Raw genomic sequence first — 18,622 nt, forward strand, 5'->3', positions numbered from 1 at the left:
ATACTGTCTCTTGAAGCTTTTATTATATTATGTATTATATATTTATGTGTATGTAGTCTGGGTCATAGTGTACATTATATTTCTTATTCTCAATCAACATTAACAATATTTGTAAGCCACATATTTACAGTGTCTTTCTTTGGGCTAAAAGACAAAAGTGACTTTACTCACCTATAGTAGGGTCATGATAATCAGGGAACTGATGACTAATAAACTGCATTGTCATTGCTGAAAGAAAAAAAATTAATTTACTTTAATAACAGCTCTCCAATTAATCAATAAGTTATTCACCAGTGTAATTCACCAATCTTTTAATAGGTTCTGATGAGTAACTTATTTGTATGAGTGACTAATTTAATTTCACATGAGTCACAAAATGATGACAATAAGACATAATTCTGGAGGGAAAAAAATGTGCCAAATAATGCCAGATAGTTTTCAGAAATAAATATGTTCAAATTTTAAGTGCATTTAAATAATCATTGCATTGGAATAGACATAAGAAAGTTCTTGAACATAACTAGCTGTAGAGTCCCTCTTGACTTGCTCTGGTTAAACTGTGGATAATGATGGGGAATATCTTTCCACAAAAGGATCTATCTATTCTCTGGGACTTAACTTTTTTATCTAAAAAGTAAGGAGACATTCTCTGAGGTTCTTACTAGCTATCAAGCTGTGTTATTAAATGATTTTTTTGCCATTAACTTTTCACAGTTAAAATTATTTCAGTTACTTTTATTTTGCCTAATCTATGTTATTTACAACCTTTGTTCATTACCTTTTTCTGTAGTTCTAAATTCTCCACACTATTTCCAAATCTATAATTTTATAAAACATTTGCAATGTTTCTACTGTAGCTAGTCTCCTGATGTGAATTTCCAATATTAAAAGATAAAAGAAAGGAACTCTGAAGTAAAGCAAAAAACTTGAGGAAAAAATAGGATATAATAATTCTCTTTCTTTTTTTCTCACTTCTGCACATGTTTGTGGACAGACTCTTTCCTTGACTGAACTTTATTCAAGATCCACTGAGCCCTCTCCTCTACTAGATCTCAACGTTAGACCCCACCCTTGCATCCAAATGGAGCCTGGGTAGCCCAGTTGTAGTAAGATTCCCACTTAGTCAGTCTAGAGAGAATCCCCCACCCTTGTTATCTCTGATCACCCTGGCCTACCTTCAGCAAGAATCGTGTTAAAGTCAGTGTAGCAAAAATCCTCCTGCCTTTGCTGTCTCCTTTTAGTAATTTTTCATCCACAGATGGAATCCCTTCCCCCTCGCTCACCTTCCTCCTCCCCTGCTCCTTGCCTATAAATCACCACTAGTCCTTCCTGTGTTCAAAATTTTGCCCAATTCTATACTCAAGCTTCTTCCCCCTATTGCCATAGTCCCTGAATCAAATTTCTTTTTACTGCTTTAACTACTGTCCAGCTCTGGTTCTCTTTAGCAATGTTTACACACTTTAGGAAATGTTGAAAGCAGGGAAGACTCAGTTAAATTCAACAGACATGTACAATGCCCTAGTCTAACCCTGCTGAGAAATGCAAAGAAATGGCACTGATCCAGTGGAAGAGAATTTCTGCTTTATACTTTAACAATTGTTTACCTCCTGGCTTTGCATTGAGAAAAGAAGTTTCTGTATGAATGTATTACTCAATTTGACAGCTTTGGGTAAATTTTTGAAATGCAAATGAACGTTCTTTATAGATAGCCTTAGGAGTTAGAATATTTCAGGTAAACAGACTAAAAGCAACAAGTTTATTAGGTGGATATCTAGGAGCATTTGAAAAAGTTTTTTTTCTGAGCTTTAAAATAGCAGTTGCCTCTATCTCTTAGTCCCTGACTAGTTTATTCCCAATTAGAACAAAGGTCAGAAACCTGGCCTCATGTGAGCAATTAGTTTTGGTTAGTCAGTCATTTCAACTTTAATAGCTTAGATTCAATAAATTTAAAACTAAAATGAGGATATTCCCACTCTACTCCATTCAAAACAGAGACATACTATTTCCTAATGTGATTAAGAGCCTCAAAGTCCAACTTATGGGAGTCACTTATTTAGGCTAATAGTCTTAATGTCTTTAGACCCTTTCTCTCACATATCTTTCATTCAAACATCATGAATTTTGAATTTTACCTTCAAAATATCTTTCAAATGTGTTGATTCTCTTTGCTATTACTCTCATTCAAATCTGACATTTCTTCTGAAAATCTCTGTTATATTAGAGTCAAAACTGTTTTCTATGTAACTATTTTCTTTTCCTTTCATTAGACCTTTCACAATGGTACCACACTTATCTTCTTTTAAAAAAAATCATATCACTCACATGTCAGCTGCTATTAGGATAAAGACCATAATGTTTAACATGACATGCTAGCATATGTGGTCTTTCATAAAACATGTTCATCTTATTTTTCACTCTGAATTTATACCACTGCCAAAATAGCTACTCTTCTTCTCAAACTTACTAGAGTACTTTCCATCCATGAGCATTCCTGTATCCTATGGCTCAGAATGACCTTCATCTTCTTCACTATGATATCATGCAGACAAAGACTCCCTCCTTGACCAAATTTCAGTCAGGCAACTCTGAACCTTCCCACCTAGACCTTAACTTTTGTGCTTGTGTTCATCTTGATGGGGCTCAGAAAATAGTACACTTTTCTCTAATTAATGTGCCCTATGTGAGTTGATTTTTCAGCAAACCTTCAGAAGACAAAGGGGAAGTTTTTCCCTTTGCTCCAACACCATTAAATCTGTTTAACACAAATCTGCCTTCCCCTCTCTGATGTTTCCTCTTAGTTAATTTTTCCATCCACTGACCCCAATCCTGTTAGTGCTTGCTGTATTTGAAATTAGGCCCAGTCCTATATTTAAGTCTTTTTTTTCTCCTATTACAATAGTTCCTGAATAAAATCTGTTTTTACTGCTTTAACTACTGTCTAGCTCTGGTTTTCATTAGAAATAATAACAAAGATTAATATCTCTGCTCAGATGCTGCATACTATTCAATCCACACATTTAAATTCTTCATCTACTGGGTGTCAGTATATGATAATCATGGAAGCTATCAAGAAGCATTGGAAAACATTGTATGTAATTATGATCTAAGTGAATTATCATACATTTGGGAAGAAACTGTTAAGGCTGAAGAAGTTTAGAACAAATGTAAGGAAAATATACATAAACATTGTAAGAACTGGTAGGTATATTTGGATGTTAGCCTTGAGAGCCATAAAACCTATATCAGAAATAGATAAAATCAGTCAAGGATTTAACTGTTACATTTATTTATAAGAATACCTAGCGTATATTTAAATGATGGAGTTTGTGCTTTAATGGAAACCTGCTGCTTATTGTATAATTGAAAAAAGTTCTTTAATTCTCAAATCCTCTGACCTACCACTGAGACAGAACCAAGGAAAAGGGAGCCAGCTGAGCTTTGTTCCAGAAATTCAAAACATAATTTTAGAAAGATTGATTTGCGAAAGTTTCTTTTGTGTTTTACAAAGTAGATATCCTATGGGACATCTATCTGCCCATTTCCTTTGGGAGAGATAGTATGTAAACAAATAATTTTTGAAAAATCTCTTCTAAATACCTATCAAGTTCAATGTTGGAGAGAAGCAATCTGTTAAATGCCTATCAGTCAGACTGGGGACTGAATTTTATTTGTTTTATGATATACAGGTTTTAGATTAAAACTAAATGATATTTGTTTTATTATATATAGGTTTATACCCTCAAAATGTCTGCCACTCCTTGCTAAAGAGCAATTCTGCAAGGAGTTCAAGTATCAAAACTCAGTCTCTTTGTTCAGAGATTTTAATTGTATTGACTTTATAAGAGTTTAATATTAAATAAATTTGTTCTAAAAATCTTATGAAAATAATGGTCTATGTCTCCCTCCTAAAACATGGATTTATTTACACACAGGCACACAATATTGAGAGATAGGTAAGGGTCAATAGGTCTCAAGTAAGAATACAACCCTAGCAAATGCCAGCGTAAATCAGGGAACTCAGCCTTTTGATTAGAATGTGGGACATGCATGAACAATGAAAGTTGAGAGCATTTGGGAACTTCAACCTCAAATTTGCCTTTTGTGTATTTCTAATGTTCAGCTTATATATCCCCTCCTTGTCATTTACATGTTTTTGAAATGGAATTACTTTCTTGAGAAGTAATTTATAAAGTTCCTAACACCTGAGTGTGAATGAATTTGACAGACCAAGTTGACAAGACCTTGATGGGCATGGCCAGTCTGTATTCAGTCCAAGTATTTTCAGGGAAGACAGGAAAACAGACATGACAGTACTGGAGATACATTTCACAAATGTCTGTCCTAGAACTTACCTTGGCTGTGGCTTTGCTGTTCTATAAAAGATAACAAGAATCATCTTTGAAAATTTCAAGGAGGGCCGTGCGCGGTGGCTCACGCCTGTAATCCTAGCCCTCTGGGAGGCCGAGGCGGGTGGATTGTTCGAGCTCAGAAGTTCGAGACCAGCCTGAGCAAGAGCAAGACCCCTGTCTCTACTAAAAATAGAAAGAAATTATATGGACAGCTAAAAATATATATAGAAAAAATTAGCCAGGCATGGTGGCGCATGCCTGTAGTCCCAGCTACTTGGGAGGCTGAGGCAGGAGGATTGCTTGAGCCCAGGAGGCAACAGAGTGAGACGCTGTCTCAAAAAAAAAGAAAAAGAAAAGAAAATTTCAAGGAGGAACAATCTCACAATGCACCCAGGACACCACTTCTGTTCTATACACTTAGGAAATCTGCTAAGTCAACACATTCAGAACACATTGCAGTATTTATCTGTTGTTTCAGTAATGGGAAAGTCTTTTTTAAATATGTATTTGAAACAGTTAAATGTTCTACAAGGTACTGAAATTCTGGACCATATAAGGATGGATTTATTGCAATCAGACATTCACGCACAATCAGAATCATTAGCAATCTATGTTTAACAGTTCATGTCTCTGAGACTGTATCACTGAACTCAGCAGCAGGCCTTGGGTATTAGACGGGAATAAGAATGCTGAGGGAGGAATGGGACAATGGGAGGACAGCACAAGAATTGGGTGGATATCATGAAGTATTTTAAAATCCTTCATCAAAAATAATTGTGTGTATGAATCAGGTAAATACTGATATTGGTCTATTGAGTGTTAATATCAAAGTGAATTACAGTTATCATTTGTTTATATGAAGATCACTCATTTTTGTATATGAATTTTAAACCCTTCTACCTTGATAAATTATTTTATTATTTCAGTTATTTTTCATGATATTTTAGGAGTTTCTCAGTATACTATCATTTCATCTACACATAGAAATAGTTTCCGGTTTTTATTTTCCTAATCAATTTGTCTTGCTTGTACTTATTGGTTAATTAATTCAGGGCAATATTAAATAGTAGTGGAGATATTGATCACATTTGACTTTTTCTATACCTTATTGGGAATAATTTTTTTAACGCTAAAATACTGACTTTAGTATTGTGGTCCGTTTATATATTTTATCATATTATAGAAATATGCATTTCTACTCTCTTGAAATCTTTAATAAGGAATAGAAGTTGCACTTTTTCAAAGGTTTTTTTCAGCATAACAGAAATAATCATATTTTTTCCTAAGAACTATTAACATGCTGACATATTAATGTACATTCTAATATTAAAACATCTTTGCATTCCATATCTGAAATCTATTTGGTCATGTCTTATTGTCTTAATGATTTATTAGAATCTATTTACTAATATATTGTTTAGGATTTTTAAATTATTATCCATAGGCAACATTTGTCTGCAGCTTTTATTCTTTTTTATTTTTCAGTCTATATTTATCAGGATTAGGTATCAGTGCTTTTCATTCTTTATAAAATAACTTAGGGAGTATTTATTTTTTGTTCTCTGAAATAATTTATTTCACATTGCAATTATATGATTTTCAATCTGATTTTCGACAATGTGTGAAAACTTATTTCATGATATTTTAAATTTCCATTGTATCACTTATTAATAGTATTTTCTCTTTACTATCTTTTGTTTGCTGTCTTCCTTTTCTATTTGCCTAACTAATCTAATAGTTTGTCTATATCATTGATTTTTTTCGAAGAATTATACTTTTGATTTATTACTATAATTGTTTTTATTATCCATTGATTTTATTTTCATTGCCTTTCTGTTTTTGCCTTTATATTTTCCCTAGTTGTGTTTTGCTTGTTTGTTTTCATTTTTGTTATCTCAGTTTATTTATTTTCATTCTTTTTTAATTTTTTTTTTTTATTTCAGCATATTACAGGGGTACAAATGCTTCGGTTACATATACTCCCCCTGCCCCACCCTAGTCAGAGCTTCAAGCATGTCCATCCCCCAGACAGTGCGCACCACACCCATTAGGTGTGTATAATATACCTATCCCCTTCTTCCCCCTCCCATCTGCCCAACATCTGATGAATGTTTCTACTATATGTGCCTTTAAGTGCTGATCAGTTAATATTAATTTGATGGTGAGCACATGTGGTGCTTGTGTTACCATTCTTGTGATACTTCACTTAGTAGATTCTTTTTTTTTTTTTTTCTCTTTTGAGACACGGTCTCACTCTGTTGCCTGGGCCAGGGTGCCATGGCATCATTATTGCTCACTGTAACTCAAACTCCTGGGCTCAAGCAATCCTTCCACCTTGGCCTCCCAAAATGCTAGGATTATAGATGTGAGCCACTGCACTTAGTGGATTTTCATTCTTTTAATTTTTGTTGATATGAATTGTACTCTGATCTCTATTTTAAATGTATGTTATATATTCTAATGTTATTATTCGTACATTTTATAATTTTTGTTTCTATTTTTCCTTTCACCCATGAGTTAATAAATAGAATTAACTTTTTAATTTATAATTGGAATGAACTTTTTGCTTTTTATTTTAATTTCTAGTTCTGTTGCCTTTTGATAAAAGAGCATTGTTTCTAATATGTCTCTTTACTGATTTTTTTTTTTTTTTTGAGACAGAGTCTCTCTCTGTTGCCTGTGCTAGAGTGCCATGGCATCAGCCTAGCTCACAGCAACCTCAAACTCCTGGGCTCAAGCAATCTTTCTGCCTCAGCCTCCCGAATAGCTGGGACTACAGACATATGCCACCATGCCCAGCTAATTTTTTCTATATATTTTTAGTTGTCTGGCTAATTTCTTTCTATTTTTAGTAGAGACAGGGTCTTGCCCTTGCTCAGGCTGATCTCGAACTCCTGACCTTGAGCAATCCTCCCACCTCGGCCTCTTAGAGTGTTAGGAATACAGGCATGAGCCACTGTGCCCGACCCTTACTGATTTTTTTGTCTTAATATATTATCATTTTTTTCAATGTACCAGTAGCTTTTGATGTATGCCTCAATAAGATCTACTTTATTGATGATAATCTTAACTTTTTATATTATTATATGCTGACCACTGTTCCATCCTGTATTGAGAATGATGTATAAACTCACTAAATATAAATAATTGCTGAGTTATTTATTGCACAATTATTCTTAACTGTAATATTTTCATTGTGAGTTGTGCTTTATTATTAAAAAGTATCATTCTTTATCTCATTTAATAATTTTTGCTTTTTTCTGCTCAAAGTTGTAATCACTATTTTATCTTTTTTTTTTTTATTTCAGAATATTATGGGGGTACAAACATTTTAGTTACATGTTATGACTTTGCCACACCTAAATTTATTGGTTTTCTCTTGCCAGTTCTTTTGCTTTTGCCATGTTAGATCACTGTGTTTCAGGTGGGTCTTTTGTATATGGCACAGTGTTAAATTTTTAGAATTAATCTAAAAATCGGTTACTTTTAATAGGCAAGTTAAGCCCATTCACATTCTTCTACCCATTTCCCTACCCATGTTTCAGTCTAAGGTTTAAAATGAAATATAATACATCTTCATTGTTAGATATTTTTGCCACATTTTTTCCAGTCTTCTCTTGGTTGGATTAAGTCTACTTTTTTTTAAAAGAAACTTCTTACAATAGGATCCATGGGTATGGTAATTCCAGTGTTGTTTCCTGTTTAAAACTATCTTTCTACATCCTTGATACTTGCAAGACAGTTTGGTTGGATATAAAATACTTGGTCTTTACTTTTCTTCTTCTTTCATATTCATGAAAATTATATTTCCTGTTGCCTTGCCTCATATATAGCTTTTTTTTTTTCTTTTTTTGAGACAGAGTCTCACTCTGTTGCCCAGGCTACAGTGAGTGCCGTGGCATCAGCCTCGCTCACAGCAACCTCAAACTCCTGGGTTTAAGGGATCCTCCTGCCTCAGCCTCCCGAGTATCTGGGACTATAGGCATGCGCCACCGTGCCCGGCTAATTTTTTCTATACATATTTTTAGTTGTCCAGATAATTTTTATCTCTGTTCTTAGTAGAGACGGAGTCTCGCTCAGGCTGGTCTCGAACTCCTGACCTCGAGCAATCTGCCCGCCTCGGCCTCCCAGAGGGCTAGGATTACAGGCCTGAGCCACCGCGCCGGGCGGTATAGCTTTTGAGATGTCTGATACAAATCAAATTTTCAAAACCGTATGTACTGTTTGATCTGTTTTCCTGGAGGTCCTGAGGATTTTTTTCCTTTGAAGTCCAATAGTTTAACTAAGGTGTGTATTGAAGTTGATAGTTTCAAATGGGTGGGTCTTTTCAAAAAGTAGATGCATGTTTTTTCTATTTTCTAGAACTTTTTATTGGATTGTTGTTTACATAGTTTCAGGTTTTTTTTCTTCAGGGATTGTTGAATTTCTTTGCCTGGGTTACATTTGCACCAAATTTTCTGAGACCCCTTTGGGTTTTTTTTTAATCATTATTAATCACATATTCATTTTCTTGGTTGTTTTTCTGCCTTCTTCAATGTCTCCTCCTTAATTTTAATTCCAAACTATTTTCCCACAGGCACCTTGTAATTTGTTATTTCTTTCTGAAATGATTTTATCTTTTCCTTCAATTCTTTCATATCAGTTTATTTGTTCTATTTTAAGTTATTTCTGCACTTAGTGTTTGATTTTAGCTCTACACATTTATTTGAAAATATTTAATTCAGTTAAGATTCTTGTATTACATTTTACTGCTATGTTAAATTTGGGGGGAGGAATTTTTATTAGCTTAAATATGTTGATTCACAATTTTTTTGTTTTCTTCTTACAGTAGTTTTATATCAAGTTTCTTTCATTTTTTTCTCTATTTGTAGCAATTACATACCCAGAGTTACTAGGTTAATGGTGTTGACTTTGTCAGATTAGTTAAGTGCAATTTTTTTAAACTGTATAATATTGTCAGGTAGAGGGGGTAACAAGAAGTATTGACATGTCTTGTTTCTCTATCTTTTCACCAATATCGTCCATTTTTTTCACTACCTTTTTAGTATTTCCTTCACTGGTACATTTCTGAGGAGACATTCAAGGTCTCCACTGAATTCTATACAACAATTGGCAGAAGAATGAAGTGAGAGAATTCACAGAGGATTGTATGACAGGATTTTTAGGGAGGAAAGTGCTATGAATATTGTACATTACTGTATCCAATATTGTATTATCAGAGCTCAGTTACTGGCTCTTTGTAACTGCTATGAGGCTGCAGTGTATGTCAGGAAGAAAATGGGTTTGGTAAACACAACAGTCTTTAGCGCGTAGGGGAAGAGGACATTCAAAGGAAATGTGAAAATGTCAAACGAAAGAGAAAATAAAATGTAACACTCTTCCTCCAGAAAAGAAAAATCATTCTCTGAAAAACTAACAGGAAAAGAAAAATCATTCCCTGAAAAACTAACACAGCTCTTAATGCCACTCTGTATCTTATGAGCTTCTGTAAGGGATACTTCTAAAATTACTGAATAAAGAAAGCATCTTTAATTTTTGATGAATGCCACAAGAAATTATTACAAGAAATGGCATTTTTTAAAAAAATTTTGTAGTTGTTATAATCTAAATGCTAGAAATCTATGCATGATTTTATAAGCTTTAAAAATTAATTCTCTAAATAGGAATGTATATGAAATGATGGGTTAAGTGTTTCTTCAGGTCAATTATGTGGCCTTCATAAAAGGTTTGTCCTATTCTATGCACATAAATGCTTCTCCTTATGACAGTTTGTCATTTCCTCATTTTATGGATACCAAGAAAATGTAGTGTGTATAAGGACAAAAGAGATTTGATTAGAAAAGTTGAGTCACTTGTAATCTTAATAAAAGTAATTAGAGATGAAAATAAAGAATATTTGGTGGACTCAAGTGGGCCTTGTTTAATAATTTTAAAAATTATTACAATTAGTAGATGACCCTGGGATAGCAAGTAAGAATACTTCCCTTACTGTAGAAATGGACATTTACTTATTACTAAGCTGTAGATACCATTAGGAAGTACCTGATGGGTTTTACATCAAAGGCCCCTTTTCTTTATTAGTGGCCATACCATTAACATATGTTATGTAAATGTAGTGCTTCCCAGGACTTTATAAAATATTCATTAAATGCATACAATAAATAATGGCCAAAAGCATCTTAAATGTTCATACAACCATAGTGGTGAAAGATTAAAAACAATCATATTTTTTAAAGCAAGACCATTTTTTGGGGACCCTTTTTTCATGCATATATTTTTATTTAAATTTCCATTTTATTATTCAGACATTCCCATAATTTAGTATTTCATTTTAAAGTTAAATTTAAATCAACTGCTTCTTGTTTTGCATAATTCGGTATTAAATCATCAAATTTACCTCTCTGAAAAATATGACAATATTATATATCACCCTCCTTGGAATGTCAGTGGCATTTGGCCAGAGGCAGAGACTGTCAGTTATGAAAAAGAAAAATTATAGAATGAATGGAGCTATTTCCTACAAAAAAAACCCCAAAGGATTAAAATACTGCATAAAATCATACAACTCATTATTACTCCTCCCACCCACACCCACCCCTCCAAAAGGAATTTGATATTTATGTAAAGCACTAAACTGAAGCATTTTAGAGAATAATTTAATCTAATAACACAGAGACAGAGGTTGCCAAATCACTGCTTTCCCTTTAGGAATCGATGGCCTGTGAGTGAAATGGGGAAGATGAGATTGGGAGACGGTTCACTGAGATTTATTTAGTCCCATTCCTCTTGGTTTTTTCCTCTTGCACCTTGAAAAATTTACTTAAACTCTCTGTCTTGACTTTCTTGTTTGAAAAAGGAGAGGAAGGAAGAGAAATACTTAAAGCTGCCTCCAGATTGAGCATTCTACAATGCCTCTTTCTTCATCTCATACCACTACCATCATCATCTTCATTCCTTCCTCATCCATTTAAGATCTGGTTCTTTTATCTCTTTTTTACATCAGTTCTCTACCTTAGTCATTCTGTGTCAGTCACATAGGCATCCTATACCTTCCAGCTATCTTCCTTCCCAAGAAGGGGCTTTGTGGTTGCCCTCTGCCTGGAGAACTCTTCTCCAGATATCTGCATGGCTTGCTCTATACCTCTTTCAGATTGTTACTTGTTACTCACAGGGTGCCATCTTTGGGAGGCATTCCATCATCACTGAACTTAAATCAAAGCCCATTCTTCCTCACTGGAACTCCCTCTGTCCCCTTGCTGACATTCATTCATTCATTTATTCAAAAACATTTATTATGTGCCAAACATTGCTTAGGCGCTTGGGACAAATCAGTGAACAAAACAGATAAAGACCTTTGCTCTCTAGAATCTTCCATTTTAGAGGAAGATGGGGAATTGGAGAGGGAGACAACTAATGAAAATGCACACACATTTGCATACACATGAATAGTATGTTAGATGGTAACAAGGGCAATGAAATAAATACAATTATAGGATCATTATTAAAGTTTGAAAAAATATTACAGCAGAATGAAATTCTGCAGCAGGAATTGAATAGATATACAATTTTCAAGATAAATAGGAACAATGTAACATTTTCTACTATGGAAGAACTTGTTCATGTAGTTTTTTTGAAAGGCGAAAGATTTGTACGATCTGAAGAGAAACCAGAGTATCATGTAGTTTTTAAAAGGATAATAGTGAGTATTGAATTACTATGACTTTTATGTCCCAATGGCTATATTTATAAGAAATTATATGATTTTTATTTAAAATGTCATTATTTAAAATAAGCCAAAAATTATATCTTTTAAAACAATTTAAATTTAGGATAAAATTTTTAGGTATCAATCTAAAAGCATACAAGTTGAATATCTCATTTAACAAAATTCTGTGAAGGAGGAATTTAACAAAAACGTCTTAAGATTTGTATATGAACTTGGTCAGGGTTACAGAACTATCAAGGAATCCAACTGGTTGGGTCTTAGGACTCCAAAGCCAGACTCTTTCCATTGTGCTAATTGGTTCTCATTAATTCCTTTCTCTTAGCTGAAAATGTGTGTTCTATCATGAGTGGGCCATTGATATTTGCTGAATAATAACATATATACATAAATGTTTATTTTTTGAATGAATAAATAAATGAATAAGTCTAAAATTACATTTTGATTGAAAGTCAAACTCAGGTAAAAATGGTGACAGCTTTTTATATTTTCCCATCAGTACTCATATTTATAAACATTTTCTAATATGCATTGAGTTGAGGGTTAGAAATAGCACCATAAGAAGCCATGGAATGGGATATTTCCCAAGGAGGACATGCCCAAAGGAAGCACAGCAGTAAAATGCCCAGGCAGCCAGTCTATTGAGCAGAGTGAGACAGAGATGGATGAGTGGGAATGAATGCCCTCAAACAGGAGTGATGAGATCCTTTTAAAGCCAATGTAATAGGGAGGTACTAAAAATAGTGGTAGAAGAGGGTCTTTATGGAGTTTGGCAAAGACTTCTTAGTTCTTTTTGCAGCTTTTAGTACTGAAGACATTAAACCATGAGGTATATTGAAAAAAATGCTGAATCAGAAATTGGATGAGAGGCATCTAATGCCACCTTTCCTTCCTTCCTTCCTCCCTCCCTCCATCCCTCCCTCTCTTTCTCGCTTTCTTTTTCTTTCTTCTTTCTTTCCTTTCCTTTCTTATTAAGTCTATGCATTTCTAACATGAAAGGGATTCTCCTCTGTTTTCTTCAGGGGTACTACAGGTTCTAAATTTCTGTAAAAGTAATATTTAGAAAGGACTATTCAGCACTGGTAGTTTGGTGCCTTCTAAATCAAAAGCATAATTTAACATATTCATATGAGGATCATGAAGCTCAGAAATCCAAGCAAATGCCAAACCTATGCTTCCAGGAGTTAGGTTTTCTAAACCAATTATTATTTTCTTAGCCAATTATCATTTTCAAAGCCATTTTAATTAAAAGGTGGACAGGTAATCTCAGAAGGTAATTTAATTTGTTCATTTAGTCATAAAACAATTACTAAAGGCCTGGTATGTCTCCATGTTCCTTTGTACGAGTGCACATGGGATGCAGATGGCTGAGAAGGAAGGAGTTGAGATTTGGGGGTTGAGGGAGTGATTAGAAGATGGTACCATTTGGTTGGGACAATGGTGTTCAGCTAAGCAGTTGGATAGGAGAAGCAGCCTTCATTTCCCCGAGTGTTTCTCTGTCTGTGGAATGCTCCCATTTACTTTCTCTTCCACCCCCCATAAACCCACTGCTAATGGAAAGAAATTGTGCTTTCCAGGACTTTAAAAACTCTATTTATCTTCACTGACTGATTCTCAAAGATGATTGATGAGACACAAAAAAAGCAACGGATATTAAAACTCAATATTACCAGTCATTACTTATTTGCTCTATGCTGACAGTTTATTTTGTACTCAATGAAACAAAAAAGACAAATAGACACTTTCAACAATACTTTCTCAAGTATTTTATCATTTAGGATAAACCCCATCTCCTTAGGTAAATGAAACACTGTTGTTGTTCTGCGTACCTATACCAACATATGTAAATACATCTCTCTCTTCAGCTCCATTCTTAGAGCATAATAATTAATGGAGACAATTATTGGAATTTCATTCACATGAATGGGTGATGGTATCTGCAAACAATTCCAAAGTGATCAAGTTTTAGAATATGTGTAATTTGTCAGGAGAGTTATCATAGACATTAATATCTAGTCTATACAAGAATTTATATTCTTACTGTTTGCCCAAGTAAGAATTTACTCTGTCTTAACACCCTGATCCTGCAGTGAAAACATTGTCTGGCATTTCAGATAATGTTGTCTATTAGTTACTCTAATAGACACCAACATGTACCTGGGGCTGAAGGTTTTTCTTTCCCATGTTTAGAAGAAGATTCTCAAAGTGTAAGAAATCTGTGATTTAAGCTTTGCTGTAATATTTGTGTACTTCCTTTGTATTTTCTTTTATTTGATGTATCTCCATCTTCTAAGAATTTCATAATGACTCTTTGAGAATAGGCATAGGCTAGTCAACTTCCTATCTTATCAGAAGGGCATGAGGATCATGAACAACTTTCTCCTGCCCCATTATATCTTCCTCCTTTCTGTCTGAAATTTCTCCTTTTGTGCCTTGTATCTTGAATGCTTCTGGCTTCCTGGACTTACTTCCTTGACAACTTTTACAGTCCTTCATGAAAAAGACTCTGAAAATGGGGCTTAGACCACACCCTAAATAAAAGGCACACTTTCCATTGCCTTACCCAGATCATATCTGTTTACATTAATAATGCTAATAACTATAATATTCTTTATAATAATACTATACTTTTGTAGGAGTCCTTTTGATTTATACATTATTTTTAACTATATATTTCTTTTCCCAACATATGTGAAATGACATAAATCTAAAGGCAAGGGCTAATAGGCTGGGTGTCAGAAGCAAGATTTAGGGCAATCCTGACAGGGTAGAACATGAAAACAAACTCAGAAAGAGAAAAGGTAACAGATTAATGCAAAAGTCTTGCGTTTGGTCAAATAATCAGTTTTACAATTACAAAAGTACAGAATGAGTTGGATCTGTTATGACATCTGTTCCAATGAAAAGGATGTAGACGTTAGGTTCAGGTCTACATAATTACCTGACACAACATAAAATTTGAAGGATACGTACTGTTTAGGGTAGATTATGACCATATTATTAATTTTAACATATTACCTGTTGGTTCTCAATGTTGGATTTGTTATGGTAACATGAATAAATCCACTGAATCGATCAGTCCCTGGACTGGATTTTATCCTGCTTCCATGATATAAAAGCTTCGGCCCCACACATACCCTGAGATGAGCTCTGTCCACAGCTGGGCTGCTTCTGCTGGTCTCCAAACACTTGATAGGCTAGAGCCTTAGCTCCTGGAGACTGTAAGCATGGTGGCTAGCAGCCAACACAGGGTCTTGCTCAGTCAACATTTACAGAATTCAGTCATGCCTATTCTGCCTAGGGCAGTTCTTCTTAACATATGGTTAAATAACCCTTAGGGTTCTGAGGGGCCCTTTCACAGGGTAAATGAGGTTCAACCTTTTCCAACTTATCTTTATAAAGCTGGGTTATCTTCATGTATTCAACCAAAACAACATACTTTAGCATATTGAACACAGAAACAGAAAAACATAACTGCCTTTGAAACTAGACATCTTTGGAGATTTTTAAAATAAATAAAATAATTCTGTCCTTCCCACTTAATGTTTCTTTTATTTTGAAAAATATACATTATTTAGAAAATATTACTTGTAATGCATTTTTATATTAAAATAAATTAATATTTACTTTAACTTTTAAAACATTTACATTAGTGCAGTTTTATAAAATTTCAGTTTTTATTTATAGTATGGTAGATGTCCATAAAAATAACCATACATAAACAAAAACTCTTTGGGGTCTTTAATAATTTTCAAGTGTATAAAGTGATCCTGAGACCAAAAAGTTTGAGTACAGTAGTACATCTAAGGAAAACACCCAACCTACTAAAGAAAAGTGGGCGGAAAGAGCTATTATTATTCGTACATCAATTAATAAATATTTCAAAAGCCTATACTTAAAGATGATACAATTTAAAAACCCAATTGGACAGATTATCAATATTACTTCAGATCATTTCTTTTTTCTCATTTCCTTTTGTTTTCTATCTTCTCTTTTCCATGTCATATATTCATGGCTATTGTACTTACATATTTTCTTTTTATTCTTATCATCTTTCCCTTTTCCCTCACTGTCTTTCTTGGCACACCTATTTCTCCCTCTCACTCTTTTTCTTCCTTTCCAAAGCTTGCTGTCATTTTTTTTTTTGCTTCATCACGATCTTAACTGCACTTGATATCAAATATGGAATTGAAAATTAATACTTTGCTTAATCAATAAAGTTTTAGTAAATTTCTGCCAAATCATTCCTTCTACTCTCACCTCAAGATAGCGAATATTAAAGTTTTGATGATTATTTTTGAAAAACCAAAAAAACACCAAAAGCAAATTTTAAGGCACACTTTAAGATAATGTTTTCATTTTTCTTTAGAAACACTTTTTAACATTTTAGAAACACATTAATAGACAATAAAAGTAAAAATAAAAGATAATTACTTATGAACTTGGAAACGAGGAGTCATTAAATGAGAAGAGTAAGAAAAAGGAAGAAGTTGCTGTGACAAGGTCTGAAGCCAGGGCCCAGAGAGACAGGATCTGCCAGGGAGACACTCTCTGCAGTGGGTGTGGCGAGAAACTTTGGGGCAATTTCATCATGGATGTCAGCTCTGAAGTTTGCTCTTGCTCTGTGTTGAAATTATACTCTTTCTGTCTCTATCCTTTAATAAATTATGTGACACAAAGACATGGAGGAAGAGAGGAGGAATTCTACTGTTTAAACCCATCATGGAGTGGAAGCCAGCTGGTCAATGAGGATGGCAGCCCCAGGAGCTGAGAGAAGAACTTGAAGCACATGAGGTCAGTGAAATGGCTGCAGGTGTGGGTTGACTCGGGGAACGTTATGTCACCCTTGGAATCACTAAAGATACAAGGGAATGTGTCCTGACCTTCACATAGTGACCCATGCAGGGACTTGAGCCGTTTAATTGACACTTGACTCTTTTAAGCCAGTTCTTTTAACTCTGATTGTGTTATGTTGGTTGGTTAGTCTCATCTTTCGCCAGACTCAAAGCTAACTGAGATCAGACACCGTGGCTCCTGTTTCTGTTGTCTATGTATTTTGATGATATCATTTTAAACATGGCACTAAGTGTAGCACGTACGCAGTAAAGATTGGTGACTGACCCGCCACTTATATAAATAAATGCATCAAATTTTTCAAAATTAGTAATGCAAAGAATTAGATATTTAGGTTGTGAGATTATATCCAATTGTCAGTCTCATAAAATGGCTAAAGAAACAAGAACTGGAAGATTAAGACATTTCCTGTATACTTACGTGTTGTGTGGCTTTAGGAAAGTTAGTAAATTGTTCTGGTTCTCAGTTGTTTTATCTGTAAAGTAGGTTAATAATAATATCCCCACTATTGGGTTGTTATGAAAAGTAAGTGAAACAATACATGTAAAGAACTTAAACTAGTGACTGGACAATTGTAAGTTTTTGATAAACGTAATTTATTGAAATTTGCTTTTAGATTCCTATTTGGAATGATTTCTCTTTTTCAATATTGCATTGTGGTCTCAGGATCCAACTAGCTAGAAAATGATGTTTTCTTAAACCACAACTCACATATGTTCTTATAATGCTGACCCATCTGTTTGAAATATTACATTTCAATCAACTGGTGTTTTGCTTTCATGAGTACACCTTGTTTGATAGTCCTTGTATTATCATGGGAACACCAGTTGTTCATTTTTTTGCTGTTTAATTAATGAGTTAGTGGAGAAGAGAATATAATCAATTTACTGGTTTCTCAAATGATTTCAACCACATGTTACATTGAATTGAAAAACAGTTTGAATCCAGAATACACACCCACTTACTTGGTTAGAGTTGTTTTCTGTTGTTTGTTCCTCTTAATATATAAAATATAGCACTGGTGGTATGGCTCTGCAGCTCTCTGGAGCAAAAGTTAAATGAATTACGAAGAGACAACTAGCAAACCAGCACTGACATAGTGAAACCTGGCTTGTGAAATTCCAAAGACAGGCTGTAGTTCCCTTTCATAACAATGACACAATAAGAACTGCCTGGAGGTCATCCAGGGTTTGATAGGAAGATCATTGAGCAACAGTGTCAGGGGAGCTGAGTTCTCATAATGGGTAATGCTAGCTCATTAAATTAATTCAGACGAATCACAATAACCATTCTAGCTCAATTTCCTTAACTCTAAATCACACGGGCTATATTAGATATGTACTCTTTTTTTCCCTGTACTTTTATTCAACAAATGACTGCACCACAGCTAGGGCCTCTGTTAAGTTTTAGAGATACCAAGCTGAAAGCGGTAAATCCTGCATTCAAGAAATTCACAGTAGTATGAAGGATAAAAGTTAAATAGATAATTACATCACTGTGCACTAAATGTTATGATAGTTAATCACGGGTTATAATTTAGGCAAAGAAGAGGAATGCACTGTAACCTTGGAAATGAGTAATGATTTATCTGAGGAGGCAGAGCCATCCTGAACCTTGGAGAGTGAATAAGTGTTGATAGTTAATAATGCCTATGGGGTAGGGACTAGAGGAGACTTCCAGGCAAAGGACAGCATGC

At 34.3% G+C, this 18,622-nt stretch overlaps 1 protein-coding gene across 1 annotated transcript in view; it reads right to left on the minus strand.

The window, feature by feature from the left end:
* The window catches only part of RIT2 (Ras like without CAAX 2), a 289,218-nt gene that overhangs the window by 222,268 nt on the left and 48,328 nt on the right, over positions 1-18,622 (minus strand). The window contains exon 2 of the mRNA XM_045527208.1: positions 172-228. Coding sequence (XP_045383164.1) covers positions 172-228 — 57 coding nt within the window. The remainder of the gene's footprint in view (positions 1-171; positions 229-18,622) is intronic.

This window comes from Lemur catta, chromosome 16, assembly GCF_020740605.2.
Source record: "Lemur catta isolate mLemCat1 chromosome 16, mLemCat1.pri, whole genome shotgun sequence".
Classification (NCBI taxonomy): Eukaryota; Metazoa; Chordata; class Mammalia; order Primates; family Lemuridae; genus Lemur; species Lemur catta.